General features: G+C 47.3%; 1 protein-coding gene across 1 annotated transcript in view; it reads right to left on the bottom strand.

Annotated features, from left to right (window-relative positions):
• FBXW8 (F-box and WD repeat domain containing 8) overlaps positions 1-15,813 on the bottom strand; it is a 128,866-nt gene that overhangs the window by 95,006 nt on the left and 18,047 nt on the right. The window contains exon 2 of the mRNA XM_075533848.1: positions 12,397-12,501. Coding sequence (XP_075389963.1) covers positions 12,397-12,501 — 105 coding nt within the window. The remainder of the gene's footprint in view (positions 1-12,396; positions 12,502-15,813) is intronic.

A 15,813-nucleotide genomic window follows, 5' to 3' on the forward strand; every position in this document is an offset into this window, starting at 1 on the left:
CTTCAAGACACCAAATACACAGGCAAGAGGGAGCACGAGACCAAGTCAGACTGCGCACACAAGCATAGACGTGGGAGACTCGTACAAGCAGGCCTAGACGTGGGAGACTCGTACAAGCAGGCCTTGGCCTTGTCTTATGAAGTACTGTGCAGAGGGGCGCGGGCCTTGACAAGGGCAAACATGGCTATGCTCTTGCTCTCTGCTAGCTCACTTCTACTTGTGGATTCACTCTTAGGGAGCCCTTGCTGGGAGAGCCTTGGAGGTTCAGGGCCCTGGCATCATCTTTGTCACCAGAGCCATATCAACTCCTGCCTCCTTCTGGAGGTTCGTAAAACTAAGTCAGGTCTGCTGATACTCAAGGACCAGCTTCGGTCAGTATGCCCTTAATACACTTCGACATCACCATCCTGGAGCTGCCAAACACATTCTTTGGTCGCATTGCGCGTCAGTCAAGTATCAAATGACTGGGATGTACCAAGACAAACCAAGAGCGTTCATACCCAAGAAAGCAGACAACGGACTTCCAAACAGTGTTCCTCCACTAAATAATGTTGAATACTAGCAAAAGGTAGTCAAAATCACCTTTATCATAACTGCAAAATTAACAACAATGCTGCAACATTCCAAGCAACCTTACAACTAAGCCCTGGCATTTGACCTCCTCGAATCCTGCCCCTCCTCTCACTGGACAACCCAAAGCCTCCTAACCAGGAGCTGTGAGAGCCAGCTGCCAAAACAGGTTTGGAAGAGTCACATCCTCCAAGAACTGTCGCTGTCTGACCAGTGTGGTAACTCACTGGAAAGCTCCATTCTCAGCGCTTGTCTTGCTGTGACCTGAACCAGAGTGTGTCGAAAGCAGTCAGGGCGACTGCTGCACCCAGGAACGGTCTGTGGTGGCATTATTCGTTGAGGTTAATACGAGGCTGCCCCCCATAGAAACAAAACGAAGATGGAATGTCCACAGGGGGCTTTGGAAATCGGACGTAGTCCTGAGAATATGTCAGAAGAGTGTGCTGCAGCAAGGGGGCTGTGTGAAGGCCCAGGAAGACTCAGAGGGCCTTGATCGCGTAACTCTGACAGCAAGACTGCACATGCAGTGGGTGGAGGCTACGGCAAACTGCCGAATCCCTGAATGTTTGCCCAACACCCAGACAGCTCCTTGGGAAAGGAGAGGTATTTAAGGATGACTAAGTTAAATCAGCAGAGACTCCAATGGCATGGCATGGCAGGGCAAAAAATGACATACTTTACAGAGAAGTCTATACACGAGCAGCAAATCTATAGACAAACAGCAACAATAAGCCATAAAGAAGGGAGGCAATCTGACTCTGAGTTAGTCATTTTCATATTATACTACAAATCACTGCATGTAAGCACATTAGGTGAGCTAGGTGGAAAGAACAAATTCCTAGAAAGACAAACTAGCAAAACTCTCCAAAAAAATAAAAAAATAGAACATCGGAGATCTCTAGCATGAGAAGGGAAATGAATCAGTCATTCAAAAATCCCTCCCCACGGAAATCTCTGGCCCAGGTGATTTCACTAGTGAATGGTAGCAAATACTGAAACGAGAATTCACACCAATGCTTTTCAAACTCTCCTCAAAAGTGCAAGAGACGACACATTGCAGATAATTCTGCTATCATCCTGATCTCCAAACCAGGCGAGGAAAACCTAAGAAAGATACACATCAAGATCTCTTACGAATATAGATTTTAAATCCTCAGTAAATAAACCCATTAAAAAAAAAAGACCACACGAAGTAGGATCTAGCCCAGGAAGGCAATGTTGGTTTAACATACAAAATAATAAGAAGAAACAAAAGCCTACATGAAGTCCTCATACATAACCACATTAACTTAAAGTTTTAAAAGGAGGGAGTTCCACCCCCAGCCAGTCTTGGGGCTTTGGGCTTCGTTTCGGCTCAGGGAAGTCCCTCTGGGACATGGGGGTACAGTGAATGGTATAACCCTTTGCTGGGCATGCCTACACAGTAAGGTATGCTGGGCCCCACTAGGGTTTCCCGTATTGGCTTCAATAAATTTCTTCCCTTTTGCTTAAAAAAAAAAAAAAGTAGGGAGTTATTTACGTTCAGACAGAGTTACACTTTACAAACGAACTAAGGATCATGATTTTCCAAAGGAGCTGTGAAGTGATAGAACACTCGAATACATTTGATAACATTTTCGGGAACATATCAGCACGATCAGCTGCACTGTCAGAAGCAGTGAGATGTAATGGAAATCTGGTTACGCTTATGGAAAGGAAACCAAGATTCTCACTCACAGGTTTTTCATTAACTGGCTGTGCTATGAGAGAGAGAGTGACTGTGCATGTCTTCCTCCTCTGTGAGACAGGAGGGGAGCCAGACCCTAAATCATCCTGCATGACACGAGGTTCTCTGACCTTGCAGCCCGAGCGTCCTCGTCTGTAGAACGTGCAGTCACACCTCAGCAACAAGATGGCCATGCACATCAAACAGCCTGCAGGAATGTGTCCTACAAAAGCAAGCATTTCTGCACACGGCACACAAATCCAGCTCACTACTAGCAGCACTCTACCCCCCAAATAGCCCAAACTTGCTGCCGGAGAGTCATTTCCAACTCATGGTGTCTAGGATCCACAAAGTCCTCATTATGAAACTATACTGTTCCAAATATTACATTGAAAAAGCCATCCAGTAGGCTTTTATATGAAACATTTATAAATCCAAAGTGGGCTTCTATTTACCCCATGGCGACAGAAAGAGGCTCCAATCTGTCACAGTAAAACTTGAGATCCAAGAACTCAGCTGGTCTGTTTCAAAATTTCTGACTTCCCAACTCAAGCAAACTACATGAAAAACAATCGTTCCAATAACGAAGTCATCCTAGAATTAGCCTACGTAAACCCTGGCAAGGACACACAGGACGGCACACTTGATCTCTGGATGGATCCCTTAAGGAAGCCTCTGCTATACACGTGCGCATGTGCGCGCTAGGTGTGACCGTCACACCTCTGCCACCTTCTCTGCGGGCAGACACTCTGTAGAAGCAAAGTACTGCCTGGCTGATCGTGTCATACTCGCTCACATCTCAGAGTTTTAGAAACTGAGGAATTAACTGGGGTATGGAGATCAACAAGAACCTCTGAACGAGACAATTAGCTAACAACTTGGGTGTGAATCAAAGGTTGGGGATTCGAGTCCATTCCCAAGTGTCTTCAAAGCAACCCCCCTAAACACTCTAAGGAGCACATTGCTACTCTCCTGCTCAGCAGGTCACCATGAGTCAGAACGGTTGTGTTGGAGATCAACTAGTTGCATCACTTCCACTGGTAAGAAGGCTCATACCAAGAGGGGGAGACTTGCCTCTCCTGGAATGCTGTCCATGAAGAGCTGAAAACCCAGTCGTCTGAGCCACCAGAGGCAGCCGACGAGAAAGTCCTTCCTTCTGTTGTGTAGGAAGCGGATTGCACCATGGCCCTAACTTTGTCCTTTAGAAGAAAAAACCAAAAACCTAGTCTTTCAATAGCCGACATCACATTCCCCACCCCCTTGGTTATTTCTTCTTCATCAGTTAAGTATGACCCATTTCCTCGACTGCTTTTCATATAGTTTCCATACCTGTTACCTCTCAAAAATGCACCCTAATACTGATGCACCAACAGTCTCTCCCTATTCATGTGTGGCACTCAGGATTGAACAGTACCCCAAACCTGGGCTGTCGAGTGCCACAGACAAAGATTACCGGATACGAATTGATGGCTTCCCTTGCTGAGCCGCTGCATCGTGTTTATGAACGAATGCTCCACCACAACTTCTGGAGTCTGTTTAATTTGTTAAATATTTAAAGCAAATAAAAGGCTCGAACGAATATTGCAGGGACTGACCACTCTGCTTAAGAAATAAAACACTACTAAAATTTAAAACTCCCATGAATTGTTCAGTGACTACATCTCCCCCGCCCCAAGAATAATCTGAATTCGATGTTGATCGTTCTTCAGGGACTTGTAAACATTAGCTGCACTTAAAGAAAATGCAACAAAGACTTCTTACTTAAACCATATTACTTTTAAATCCAAGGCTTTAACTTAACTTTCTAACTGTTTACACACCCACGTCTGACTAACCATGGCTCATGGTAGCCTTGGCAGTGAAGCAGTTGACTACTAAATGAAAGATTGGTGGTTTGAACCCAAGCCCCTGAGGAAGAAAGTTGTGGTGTCTGCTGCCATGGAGACTGCAGCCTGGGAGATTCTAAGAGGCAGTTCTACTCTGTCCTATAGGATCACTATGAGTTGGGATTGACTCAGCGTTTAGTCTCTGGCATCCTTTTAAATCCCACCTCACAGGTCCCCTCACCCAGCATTTTAACCACCTCAGATTAACCAGATCTCAATCCCGTCATCTACTGAATTAGCTACTTCTCCCATCTATAAGTCATCTGTAAATCTCATCAAAATACAGTCTGTGGGTATTCACACCTTATTAAAAAATTTTTTTTAAGTTAGCCAAGATGGGGCTGGGGACCGAGTTCTGCGGCAAACCACGGGAGCCCTCCCCGAGCTGACGAGATCCAATAAGCAGCCCACTTTGGGCCTGGCCACAGCATCAGTTACAAATCCGCTTAGCCACACTGCCATCCAGCTGTGTTCTCCAATCTTAGCCATACGGTGTCCAGGAAACAGAGCCTCAATCTGATCACAAGTGGTCAGACAGCTAAGAATGGAATCATGACTCAATAGTGTCCAAGTGCCAGCTTGTAGCAGACAGAACACATTTGTCCATGGTTTGATTTTTGGCATGCTTGAGCCACAGCTGAGCCTACCCATGACACCCAGGTGGTGTCTGTCCATCTGTCTGTGCCAGAGAGAGTCTGAGGTCTGGGCAATCGTGAAGCAAGATAGGGACAGACCAACATCAGCTGCGATGGAGGAGGCCATCATGAAAACTGGTCCAGGGCCGAGCATGCTACTGCCCCTAAGAGAACACTGGAATGCAGGGTTCAGCAAGGAGACCCCCGTGGTCTCCACCACGGAGTGCTAAATAACAGAGCCATTTTCTCTAATTTGGGGGGTACCTGGGCCTTCCCATGAGTGGTTTATGCTTATGGAATATAACTATTGGACAGAGGACTCAGAGTAACATAGGGATATAAACGCAGCCAGGATTTCATGGCATAGAATTCTCAAAGCATGTTCAGTACAACAGCTCCTCAGGAGGTTAATAAATCACTTAAAGAATTCCCACTGTCACATAGCTTTAAACAAAACTAGGACGATTCTTCACTGCAGGACTTCGAAAAGCTTTTATTAGGCTGTCATGTAGCCAACCTGTTAAAAGTTGTAAACAGCTCCATCTCCCCACTTCTTTGGTCCCTAAACTCTTCTTGTGCCATGTACCTCAAAACTAGTGCTATGCAGAAGGCTTCAGAGAACACTGACAGGAGCTCCTGGTTCATCAACTCGAGACACAAGACGGGCACTAACTTCTACTTGAATCTGCCAAACTGACGAATACTCACCCCGTACAGACATCTCCCTGGCTGTGCCTGACTGGGCAAACTTCAGAGGAGAGGTTTTGGTCCCTGCCCTCATAATCAGGTTGGATCCCAAGACTGGCCCAAAAGTGGGGTGAGCTTTACCACTCGGTGGTCCAAAAAAGGAGTTACGGGGCTGCCTTCTGTTTAAAGGGAAGACCTTGACCTGCCAACATTTTAGGAGAATCCAAATCCAGGGACTACAAACTTGTCGGTCCTCAACTACAGGGGAACATTCTGGAGGAGTTTTCGTGAGAAATATCCATCTGTACAAATTTTCAGCCACGTCAAAATGGGGATACTTTGCAGTGGGGCTTTCAGGAAGTCTCAAACCTATCAGCTCTTAAAGAACTTTTTGAAGCTGAAAGCCGAGTTTCCTATCAGCTTCAAGTAGTTGTAAGTAACACACGCTGAACTGTGGGCCCCAGGGTCGACGGAATGAAACGGCGAGAACAGCGAGTTGTTGTTTGGGTGCATCACCCTCACCCCGAGAGCCTGGTCATAAGCACTCACACGGTAGAAAATAATACTCAGGATGACGTTCAAATCCTGGATTACAAACAAGGAATCTCTTTCAGGGATTAATAAATGCTGGAGGTGAGAATTATTTCCAAAAAGGGATCAGGATTGCACCTACAATTAGGCACTGAAGAAAGACATGCACTGATTTCCTTAGTACACTCTAAAGGGAGGGTGTGCTTTATTTTTCTCTTAAAGGAGAACACAAATGACAGATTTTTAAAATGTCTTTTAATTCTAGAGGGGAAAAAAATCAAGAAAAAGATCCAGTTGAAATTTTACAAGCCCATTTTAAAGGGTTCCACCAAAAGGAAATCTAACATTTTGATTTCTGGGGTTAGATTAAATCTCGCAAGTTCACTAGTTCGGATTTTTCCAAAGCGCCTAATGGTCTCTCTTTAATACACCAGAATTGGAATGGCCCTGCCCAGTAAAAGCCCCACTGAGTGAGCCTCAGCTGCAAGAATTTGCTCATAAAAGTGTCTCCAGCATTTTGCTTTATGGCACCACTGTGAGTTGCAGCATTAAAAAAAGGGCCTTGGCTCAAAAATTAGCGTTATTAGCGCTGCCTGGAATAGGGTTCCCAGGGAGGCCCAGCAAAGAGCGGGGGAAGGTGCCACTGCCTCAGTCACAGGCTCACATATCAAGTCTACTTGGGAAGTACACACCATCCATCCACCTTTTATTGCAAAACTCCTCAAAAACGCTGTCCAGATGGACTCATTATCTCAAGTCCCTCTCCTCCAATGCACTCTCAAGACCGTTTCGATCAGCAACTGCCCCCACCATGCGACTACGCATTCTAGTCAAGGTCACCAATGACTTTCCCCGCTGCTAAATCCAATGGTCATTCCCCATATTGTTTCATGAACAGCGGCCAACACCTTTGGTTACGTTTCCTCCTTGAAAATCGTTCTTCTGACCTCACACGTCTCTCCTCTTCAGTCTCCTTTGCCAGTTCCCCCTCATCTCCTGGTCTTCAATCACTGTCATGTGCAAGGGCTCACCGCTGGACCTTCTCTCTCTCTACACGCCTCGATGACCGTGTCCAGTTCCTGTCTTTAAAGACCAATGATAGGTTGCTGATGGGTCCCAAATTTCTATCTTCCGTGGTCCCAGCTTTCCTTTCATAATCTCCAACCTCACAGCCTGGGGTCTACTTGTCCTTAGTTCAGAATTCTGACCTTTCCCCCAAACTTGTTCATTCTGTCAGTACACCCATGCTTTTTTCAGTTGCAGGCCAACCCTCTTGGAATTCTTGTTGACACATTTTCTCTCTACATCCAAACCATCAGCAACTCTGATCTGCCCACTTCTACAAGAACACACCTGGTCTAAGTTAGCATATCCTGCATTATTTCAGTAGCCTTCTAACTCAGTGGTTCTCAACCGTCCTCATGCCGAGGCCCTTTTAAAACAGTTCCTCATGTGGTGGTGACCCCCAACCATACAATTATTTTCATTGCTACTTCATCACTGTCGTTTTGCTACTGTGATGAATGGGTGACCCCGGTGAAAGGGTCGCTCAGTCCCCAAAGGGGTCGCGACCTGCAGGTTGAGCACCGCTGTTCTAACTGGTCTTTGTGCAGCTCTCCTCGCCCCCTGTGGCCTATCCTCCACAGGGCAGGTAGTATTATCTTTGAAAAACTGAAGTCCGATCTTACTGTGGTCCCATTGGAGCCTCTCTACTGGCTTTCCTTTCACTGCCTTCAGAATCAAGTCCAAATCCTTTAAGTCAGCTGTTCTCAACCTGTGGGTCGGGACCCCTTTGGGGGCCGAATGACCATTTCACAGGGGTCGCCCGATTCATAACAGCAGCATAATTACAATGATTAAGTAGCAGTGAAAATAATTGTATGGTTGGGGGTCACCACCACATGAGGAACCAACTGGATTAACGGGTGGCAGCATGAGGAAGGATTAGAACCACTACCTTAAGTGGACTCAATGTGCTTCTCAGTTTGACCATCTGTCTTTCTCGCTCATGCTTCAGCTCCTGCTCAAGGGCTCCTGTGCTAATGGCCCGCCCTGGCCCCTGTCACCTTCTGGCTGTTCCTCAAGCTCCGCCTCAGGCCTCTCCCTTGCTGCGCTCAAGTAGAGAGCCCAACACCTGTACAGCTTGCATCTCCCTGAGGTCCCTGAAAAGTCCTTGCTCAAATTTGCCTTCTCTTTGGAGTCCCCCTGGCCATTTATATCGCACCCCATCCTCCCCATCGCCCTGCTACCTCGGCTTGCTCCCCCGCATGGCCACCATCTCAGATCTCCTATCCCTGTACGCTTCTTGGTGGAAGCCTTGAAACTAAGGCCCCGAGGTCGCTGCCCTTCAGATCGGGAATGGAACTCATCCCACGGTAGAATAAGCAACCATCTCAGATCACAAGAGCAGCACTTACCCAAAACCAGTGTTCAAAGGGTTAGGAAGGAAGGAGAAACCAACCCAGAGAGGAAGAGCGATAAGCAGCGGGGCATTGAGTCAACGACAACGGGCAAGCAGGCTGAAACAAAATGTGTGTGGATTGTTGAAGGTACAACTAGTGATCTGTCCTGTAAGCCTTTGTCTTGTGCACATTTAAAAAAATTAAATTGTTGTTCATATTAGGTGTTGAGTCAGTTCCAACTCCTACTGCCCTACAAACAGCAGAGACTGGCACAGGAGGGAGGAAATACACACAGCGAGGACACTAAAGGAAGACGATGAACTGGAGATGCAGAACCAGGGGCTGGAGGGTGGGGAGAAGGGAAAGGTTGCTGTGCAGAAAGAAAGATCCTCAGGAAGGATGCCCTCTATCTGGTCTGGGTGGTTGTCACACGGGCAAACTACATCGACCTTGACAAGTGGGTATAAATGGGGGGGGGGGTCCTGCTGTAAGCTCCCGGAGGAGAGAGCTACCCCAGAGCTCGCGGCTATGGCACTGCCCTGTCCTCATTCAGCAAGTGCCCAAGCAACCTGGGAGAAGAATACTAACAGCCTTCTCTACGCTTTTATTCTTTGCTTACAACTTCCTATGAGATTTTAGAGTTATTTCAAAAACAAAAACTGTTCTTTTTAAACAAATGCTAATAAATTCACCTCAAATTCATCACCCCTCACAATTACTCACGTTGTCTACAACAGCAGACTTATTTTTCTCGTTAAAACAAAGGACCTGTGGATTTCATAATTGTTACCCATTTAAAAATATTATCCTGTAAAATGCCAGAAATCCTGTGGGCACCAATAAAAGCTGAATATAAAATTGTATGCAGCAAAAAAAAAAAAAGAGAGAGAGAGAAAGCTGTTCTATGAATTGTTTTACTGGTAACTTCACTAGGGCACAAGAGCTACTGTCTCCAGGAAGCCCAAAATCCCTGTGTGCCCAGCTCCAGAACCCTGCCAGAGGTCAGTGCTGGGAGTGTGCGGGCAAGTGGAGCCGCAGAAAGCTTTGGAAAGTGGAAAATGAGGAGTGTGAACAGGACACAAAGTCAGAGCGAAGTTTGTTCTCCAACGTAGTTTGTGGCCCAAGGAAATCTCAAAAGGCCTCCCCAAGCAGGGTTCCTTACAAGGTAGTCACTCATTTGGCATAAGAGTCCTAGCAAACAGGTTTTCTCCAAGGGCACGCGTAGAATTCATGGTGCCGATTCCACATCACTGACCTGCCTTCACTAAACTCCCAAGGCACTGAGATGAAAGACAGGAAGAGAGAGATGGAAGAGGAAGAAGAGCAATGGCAGGGGAGAGGGAGGGGAACAGAACAAGAGACCTCCAAAATAAAATCAGAAAGCATTCAACAGAATTCTGATTTTGTCCCCCTTTCAAAAATAAAAACACCACAAGAAATAAAAACATGACCGACTTCCATTGCTTTGTAGCTTGGGGTGTTACCTTTGAAAACGGAAAACTAATTCCACAAACTACTTGCCATCCTTGGGAGAGCCCTTTAAGACGCCTGGCCACTGCACATTGGGCAAGACTTCTATTTTTCTCTTCTTCCCCAAGTGCTCCCAACAGGAGGGGGGCGGACAACAGCAACGAGCCCAACTAGTCAAAGAGGGAAGACTTCTGGGGGACAATTGGACTACTGTGTTGCAAATTACACAGTTCACACCTGCAGAATAATCTGCACAGCATAACCAATCCCCCTGAAATGCAGCCCCATTGTGCCAAAAGGGGATCTCATCTCCCACCAGATCCTATCTTTCACTGATAAACTTCTTGGATGAGAAGTCTCACAGCAGATGTGAAAAGCACATGGCCCTGGACAAAGCAAGGGAGCAAGAAGGGCTGTCAAAAGAAACGGCTCCTTCAAACAGCAGCTCCCTAACAAGAAGGACGATCTTATCGTCCACTGCTGACTGTGTAAAGCAGCTAGCTATCAGACTCCGTTCCAAGACTGCAGCTAACAACATCAGGCTGAAATCCAGGCGCTGGATTCATTTAGCTACACCCTTGTTTTCAACTCTTGGGAGCATGGCCAATGTGTAAAGTTAGAACATAACAAATCAAATTTCCAAGGGGAAAGAAAAAAGACAATTCAGGTGCTCCGGCTCAATGCAATCGATATAGGCTCTGAGTAAGGCTGACGCTTGAGCAAAATTTTATTTATAGTGACTTTGCATTTAAATCATTTCCATCAATTCCAAAAGACACACTGGGTTAGAAAAATATTGGCGAACAACCCTGCTTAAGTAATATTATGGCAACCAAGAATACCGAAACCTTTTCAAATCTGTGTGAAAAATTACTTCAATCAAAATGCTTCATACAGAAACAGTGCACCACCAGAAACCCCCTCAGTGGGCCTGCATGCCATGACTCAGTGAACAGCCACAGAGGCAGCAAGCCCGAAGCTCCACATCTGGCTGGAGTTCCACCTGCCTGCAGAGGGTGGACTTCTTGCTCTGCATGGTGCTGTGGCCCCGGGCTCTCAGACCACTTGGCCTTTTCTCCTGCAGGGAAACTTCGTTCTCAAACCCAAACAACAAGGCAGGGTGAGCACGAGACAACCAAACTCTCAGCACGCATGGCAAACACACACTTCGGTGTCTTCCAGGAAACACCATTGGTCATCAAATGCCACACGATAAGCAAATCCTAACGCTTGGGAAACCCACTGTAAAACTGTGTGGCCCCAAATACAAGGGGAGTTTTTTGGGTTTTGGGGTTGTTGGGTTTTTTTGTTTGTTTTTTTAATGGATAAACCATATCAACATCACCTAGGAGCTAATTTAATAGGCCCCACCCTAAACTAAGAAAAAAATGGTAACTCAATGGTAACTCATTACCACTGAGTCAATTCTGACTCCCAGTGACTCCAGAGGGGGGCAAGCGTAATAGCTCCTGGGTTTCTACGGCTGCAATCCTTGTGCAAGTAGATTGCCATACATCAGTCTTCTGAGGAGCAGGCTACAGGTCAAACCACTGACCTTTAGGCTAGTGGCTCAGCGTTTAACCACAGCACCACCAGGGAATATACTGTATATACTCGGGAAGCCAACCTGAATATCAAATGAGGCACCTAATTTTACCATAAAAACTGCATGAAAAATGTGCTGAAACCCCGGCTTCTCCTTGCGTACACAGGCTAGAACTGCCCCGTGGGTCTCTAAGACCATGACTCTGCAGAAGCAGCTGCCACCTCGTTCTCCCTAGCATGGCCCTACGCCCAGACCTCTTTGACCAAGAACCTCCATGATGTCTGTGTCCCAGAAAGCCAGACCTAGACGCCCCGCCCCCAAGCAGGCCCCAGATGGGTGGCAGTGCGAGGTGTCAGTGCTAACATGCCTCGCACCTCACCGAGTGGCATTGTGGGTGTTCTGAGATAAGTGGCACCAACTGCCTGAAGCATGACTTCACGGTGCTGACCCTCAGCTACCACCACATGGGCAGCCTTTACGGAGCTCCCATGGAGACAATGGTCAGATGTGGGCACACGGCCACAGGTCAGCTAGAACTCCAACCAAGGGGTCAATCACAAGAGGATGAACACCAAGAGGTGACAGGTTATACCTTCAAGTTCACAGTGCATTCCTCTAAGTCAGTGGTTTTCAACCTGTGGGTTGCGACCCCTGTAGGGGTCGAATGACCCTTTCACAGGGGTTACCCCAATTCATAACCGTAGCAAAATGATAGTGATGAAGTGCCAACGAAAATCATTTTATGGTTGGGGGCTCACCACAACGTGAGGAACTGTATGAAAGGGTCTCGGGATTGGGAAGGTTGAGAACCACAGCTCTAAGTGAAGGTGTCATCCGGTCCATTAGTGCTTTACCGTCTACCACTCTGTTATGTAAATGTCTGCACCCTGAACACTTCTTATTCTTTAATCACACACTTGCGGCACTTGCGGCAAACCAAGAACACTGGTTAATGACAGCTTACCTGTGCACATCTGCCGAGATCGCTCCTGCTCAGGTATTGAAATATATTGACTGCCAATTCATAAGGCAGTTGGACATCAAAAAAGGGGACATCATCCATTTCATTCTGAGGAGACAAAGAGAAAGGACACACACTTACAAGTCTGATGTATGACAGAAACTCGTATTAAGAACCCGTTACATTACCAGAGGTCTTCATCGAACGCCTCTCGCTCCCCAGCAGAAGCCACCCGTTCTCACTGATTCATGGAACAGAGCCACACAGCTAAGCCAGAATCTAGTCGCCACTTTCAATTCACTGACCCTCATCCATCTGCCCTTCTCACATATGAAATAAAGAAGATCATCTTCTATTAAACAAAGGAAAAATTGGGGTGGGGGGGAGGGAGCTGTATGCCAATCTGGGATAATCTACTGCTACAGACTGGATCCCAATGCATAGTGGCCCTATAGGACAGAGTAGAAATGCCTCACAAGGATCCCAAGGCTATAATCTTTATGGAAGCAGGCAGTCCAGAGTTTTCTCTCCAGGAATGGCCGGTGGTTTTGAACCACCGACCCTTGGCTTGGAGCAAGAGGCTTCCCAAGTGTGCCCCACAATCTGGGACCCACAGGAATCAGTGAAAAGGTCAGTGGCGAACCTTTTGGTTTGGAAGATGAGCAACAGATGATGGCCAAGAGGGTGAACCTTGAGATCAGAGACGCCACCCCTCCTTCGCAAACTGCTCCTCCCTACAACTTGGAGGTGGGTGAGCACCCATGGATGGAGCAACACTGCCCCAGGTCACTGACGTATTTTCCTCAGGAAAAGGGAGAACGGGGTGGTGAACTTGAGTAAAAGGTAAATAAACCAAACTCGGCTGGTGATGGGAGGGGAACACGGGCAAGCGCAGGTTTCCTCATGCGCTCGGGGGCTGTGCTGGTGAACCTGAGCACAGCCAGTGCAAACAAAGCTTTTCTTCTTCGGTGTCATTTATTAATGCAGAGAAATTAGAGCTCGCTGGCCTTTGGATAAGCAATTAGAGATGAGGTAACAGGACTCATTGGAGAGATAAGGCTGTCATGGCGAGCCTGGGAGCACCAAGAAATATGAGTGTGAGACAGAAAAAGCCAAGCGTCTCACTGCGCCCCTCCGCCTGATCGCAAAACCACCTGCCAGAGCTCACTTTGGGGTGTGCTTCTGTGAAGCTCGAGAAAGCTGTGCTCTTTGTCCAAGCTGAAGTTGCTGAGTAAAATTCATTTTCTGTCAGCTTTGGCTGACATCCGTGAATTCTTGGTAACAAGCAAACTGCTAACTCCCCTCTTCAAACACAGCCATTATTGTGGTGCAAGGCTGCCTTCCCAAAACAAAACGGACCTCAGATTTTTAAGGTGTGCGGACTGATTTAGACCCTACAGAAAACCAGGGTGAAGCGGTTTCTGGAACCAGAGCTAACCGATAGCCGCGAGCCTAAAAAGGAAATGTGAAATATAACTGCAAAAACAGTGCAAGGCTAAGGATCAAGGTCAAAAGGAGTAAAGAGGTATTGCTTGAGGGCCTTCCAACCTGAGCACGTATCTTGTGGCTCTAGATTGCTGCTCAGACTCACTGCTGGCCAACCTTTCACGAAGTCCACCACCAGCTCCTCCTTTCCAGTCTGCCTTCGGCTAGACACTCTACTGAAACCAGTCTTCCAGGGAGGACTCTGGTGGTCTTTCCAACACTGGTGACACACTTCCAGCTTCATGGCAACATGGCAGCCACCGCAGTAGGGCAAACTGATGGAGAAGTGGTGGCAAAACACAAGCTTCCAAAAGTTGATGGAATGCTCACTGAGATGTCTCAACAGACAGATGCCACGCCAGATGTGCTCACTTGTAGATGCCAGGAAATCTGGAAGAGAATGACCTGCCGGTTGACTGTAGAGATCCACGTTTGTGCCCATTCCCAAGAAAGGTGCTCACCCGGGACGAAGAGATTCGCGAGCACCATCATTCATGCCACATGCCAGGGAAACTTTGAAGATTCCCTCTATCCTTGTGTATAAGCCTAGTTATTCAGCACATTTTAATGCAGTTTTTGTGGTAAAATTAGGTGCCGTGGCTGGTATTTGGTTGACTTATACTCGAGTAGATACGTAATTCGAAAGTCATGTATCGCAGAACGTCAACTGGGAACTACCAGAAATTCAAGCTGGATTCGGAGAGGATGTGAAATGAAGGACACCATTGCAAAGTCAGATGGATCTTGGCTGAAAGCCGAGAAAACCGGTAAGATGTTTACTGGTGTTTTATCAGCTACGTAAAGGCATTCGACTTCATGGAGCAAAACAAATTATGAATGACACTGTGAAGAATGGGAATTCCAGAACCTGGACATAGACCAAGAAGCAGTATTTGAACAAAGGGCTACTGCTTAGCCTAAAATCAGGAAGGTGGGTGTCAGAGCCATGTGCTTTCATGAGACAGTCTATATGGTGACCAAACCACTGGAGAAGCTACAAAGACTACATGAAGACGAACACAGCAGCACGGTTTGAGGGGGACTCACTCACAATCTGTTCCACAGATGACACACCTTGCTTCCCGGAAGTGAAGAGAACGTGAAGCTCAAAGACTAAAGGACGCGCGGCCTTCAGTCAGGATAACAACTCAACGTCAAGAAAACAAAAATCCTCGCAACTGGGCCAACGGCCAACATCATGACAGAGGAAGAGGAGATGTGACGTTTCCCCGAACTGCTTCGACAGCACCCAACACCACCACCAGGAAGATCACGGCTGCTCTCTGGGAACCACATACAACAGAATGTGACACCAGCAGAGAAACGCCAGCCATTGAAAGACAGAAAGAAAAAGAATCCGCAAGTTTAATCCAACAGCAAAGGGATCTGCCCCCCCCCATATAAGGAAAAGTCACTGGTCTAATGTCATGCTAGGTCCCCTCCCACAACTAATGGGCCTTACTGCTCAGCAACAACTGCGCCTCCTCCGCGCTCTAGATGGGCAAACGCTGGTCAGTGAACTTCCTCGTGCCTTCTCGTTTCTATGGTTGTGACTAGGGTTGAGTGAGGATGCCTACTGACAAGTACTGGTGAGGGGGAGAAAACGGGCGGGGCTGGGAGAGGGATTCCTGAACCTCATGCAACCAGGGCAAAAGCTCAGAGAAGCCGGCTCCAATCAGAGGGAAGTCCTCTGTGTGTTTCACTGTCCAGCACTGCCATCTGAAACGCCAGTTGCGGGGTTGGCACTGTGGCGATACATCATCTTTGGTTTGGGTCCCTCTGGTGCAGACATGCTCTCTCCTGGTAGCACTTACAGTTTGCCCATTCTCCAGCCTCATCCTGGATGATGGTGCCATCCCCACCCCCCGGCCCGCTCCCATCCTCCTGGGCCAGTACCAACACTGCCGGGCTGCAGCCCAGCATGGAGGCTTAAAG

Source organism: Tenrec ecaudatus, chromosome 16, assembly GCF_050624435.1.
Source record: "Tenrec ecaudatus isolate mTenEca1 chromosome 16, mTenEca1.hap1, whole genome shotgun sequence".
NCBI classification, from domain to species: domain Eukaryota; kingdom Metazoa; phylum Chordata; class Mammalia; order Afrosoricida; family Tenrecidae; genus Tenrec; species Tenrec ecaudatus.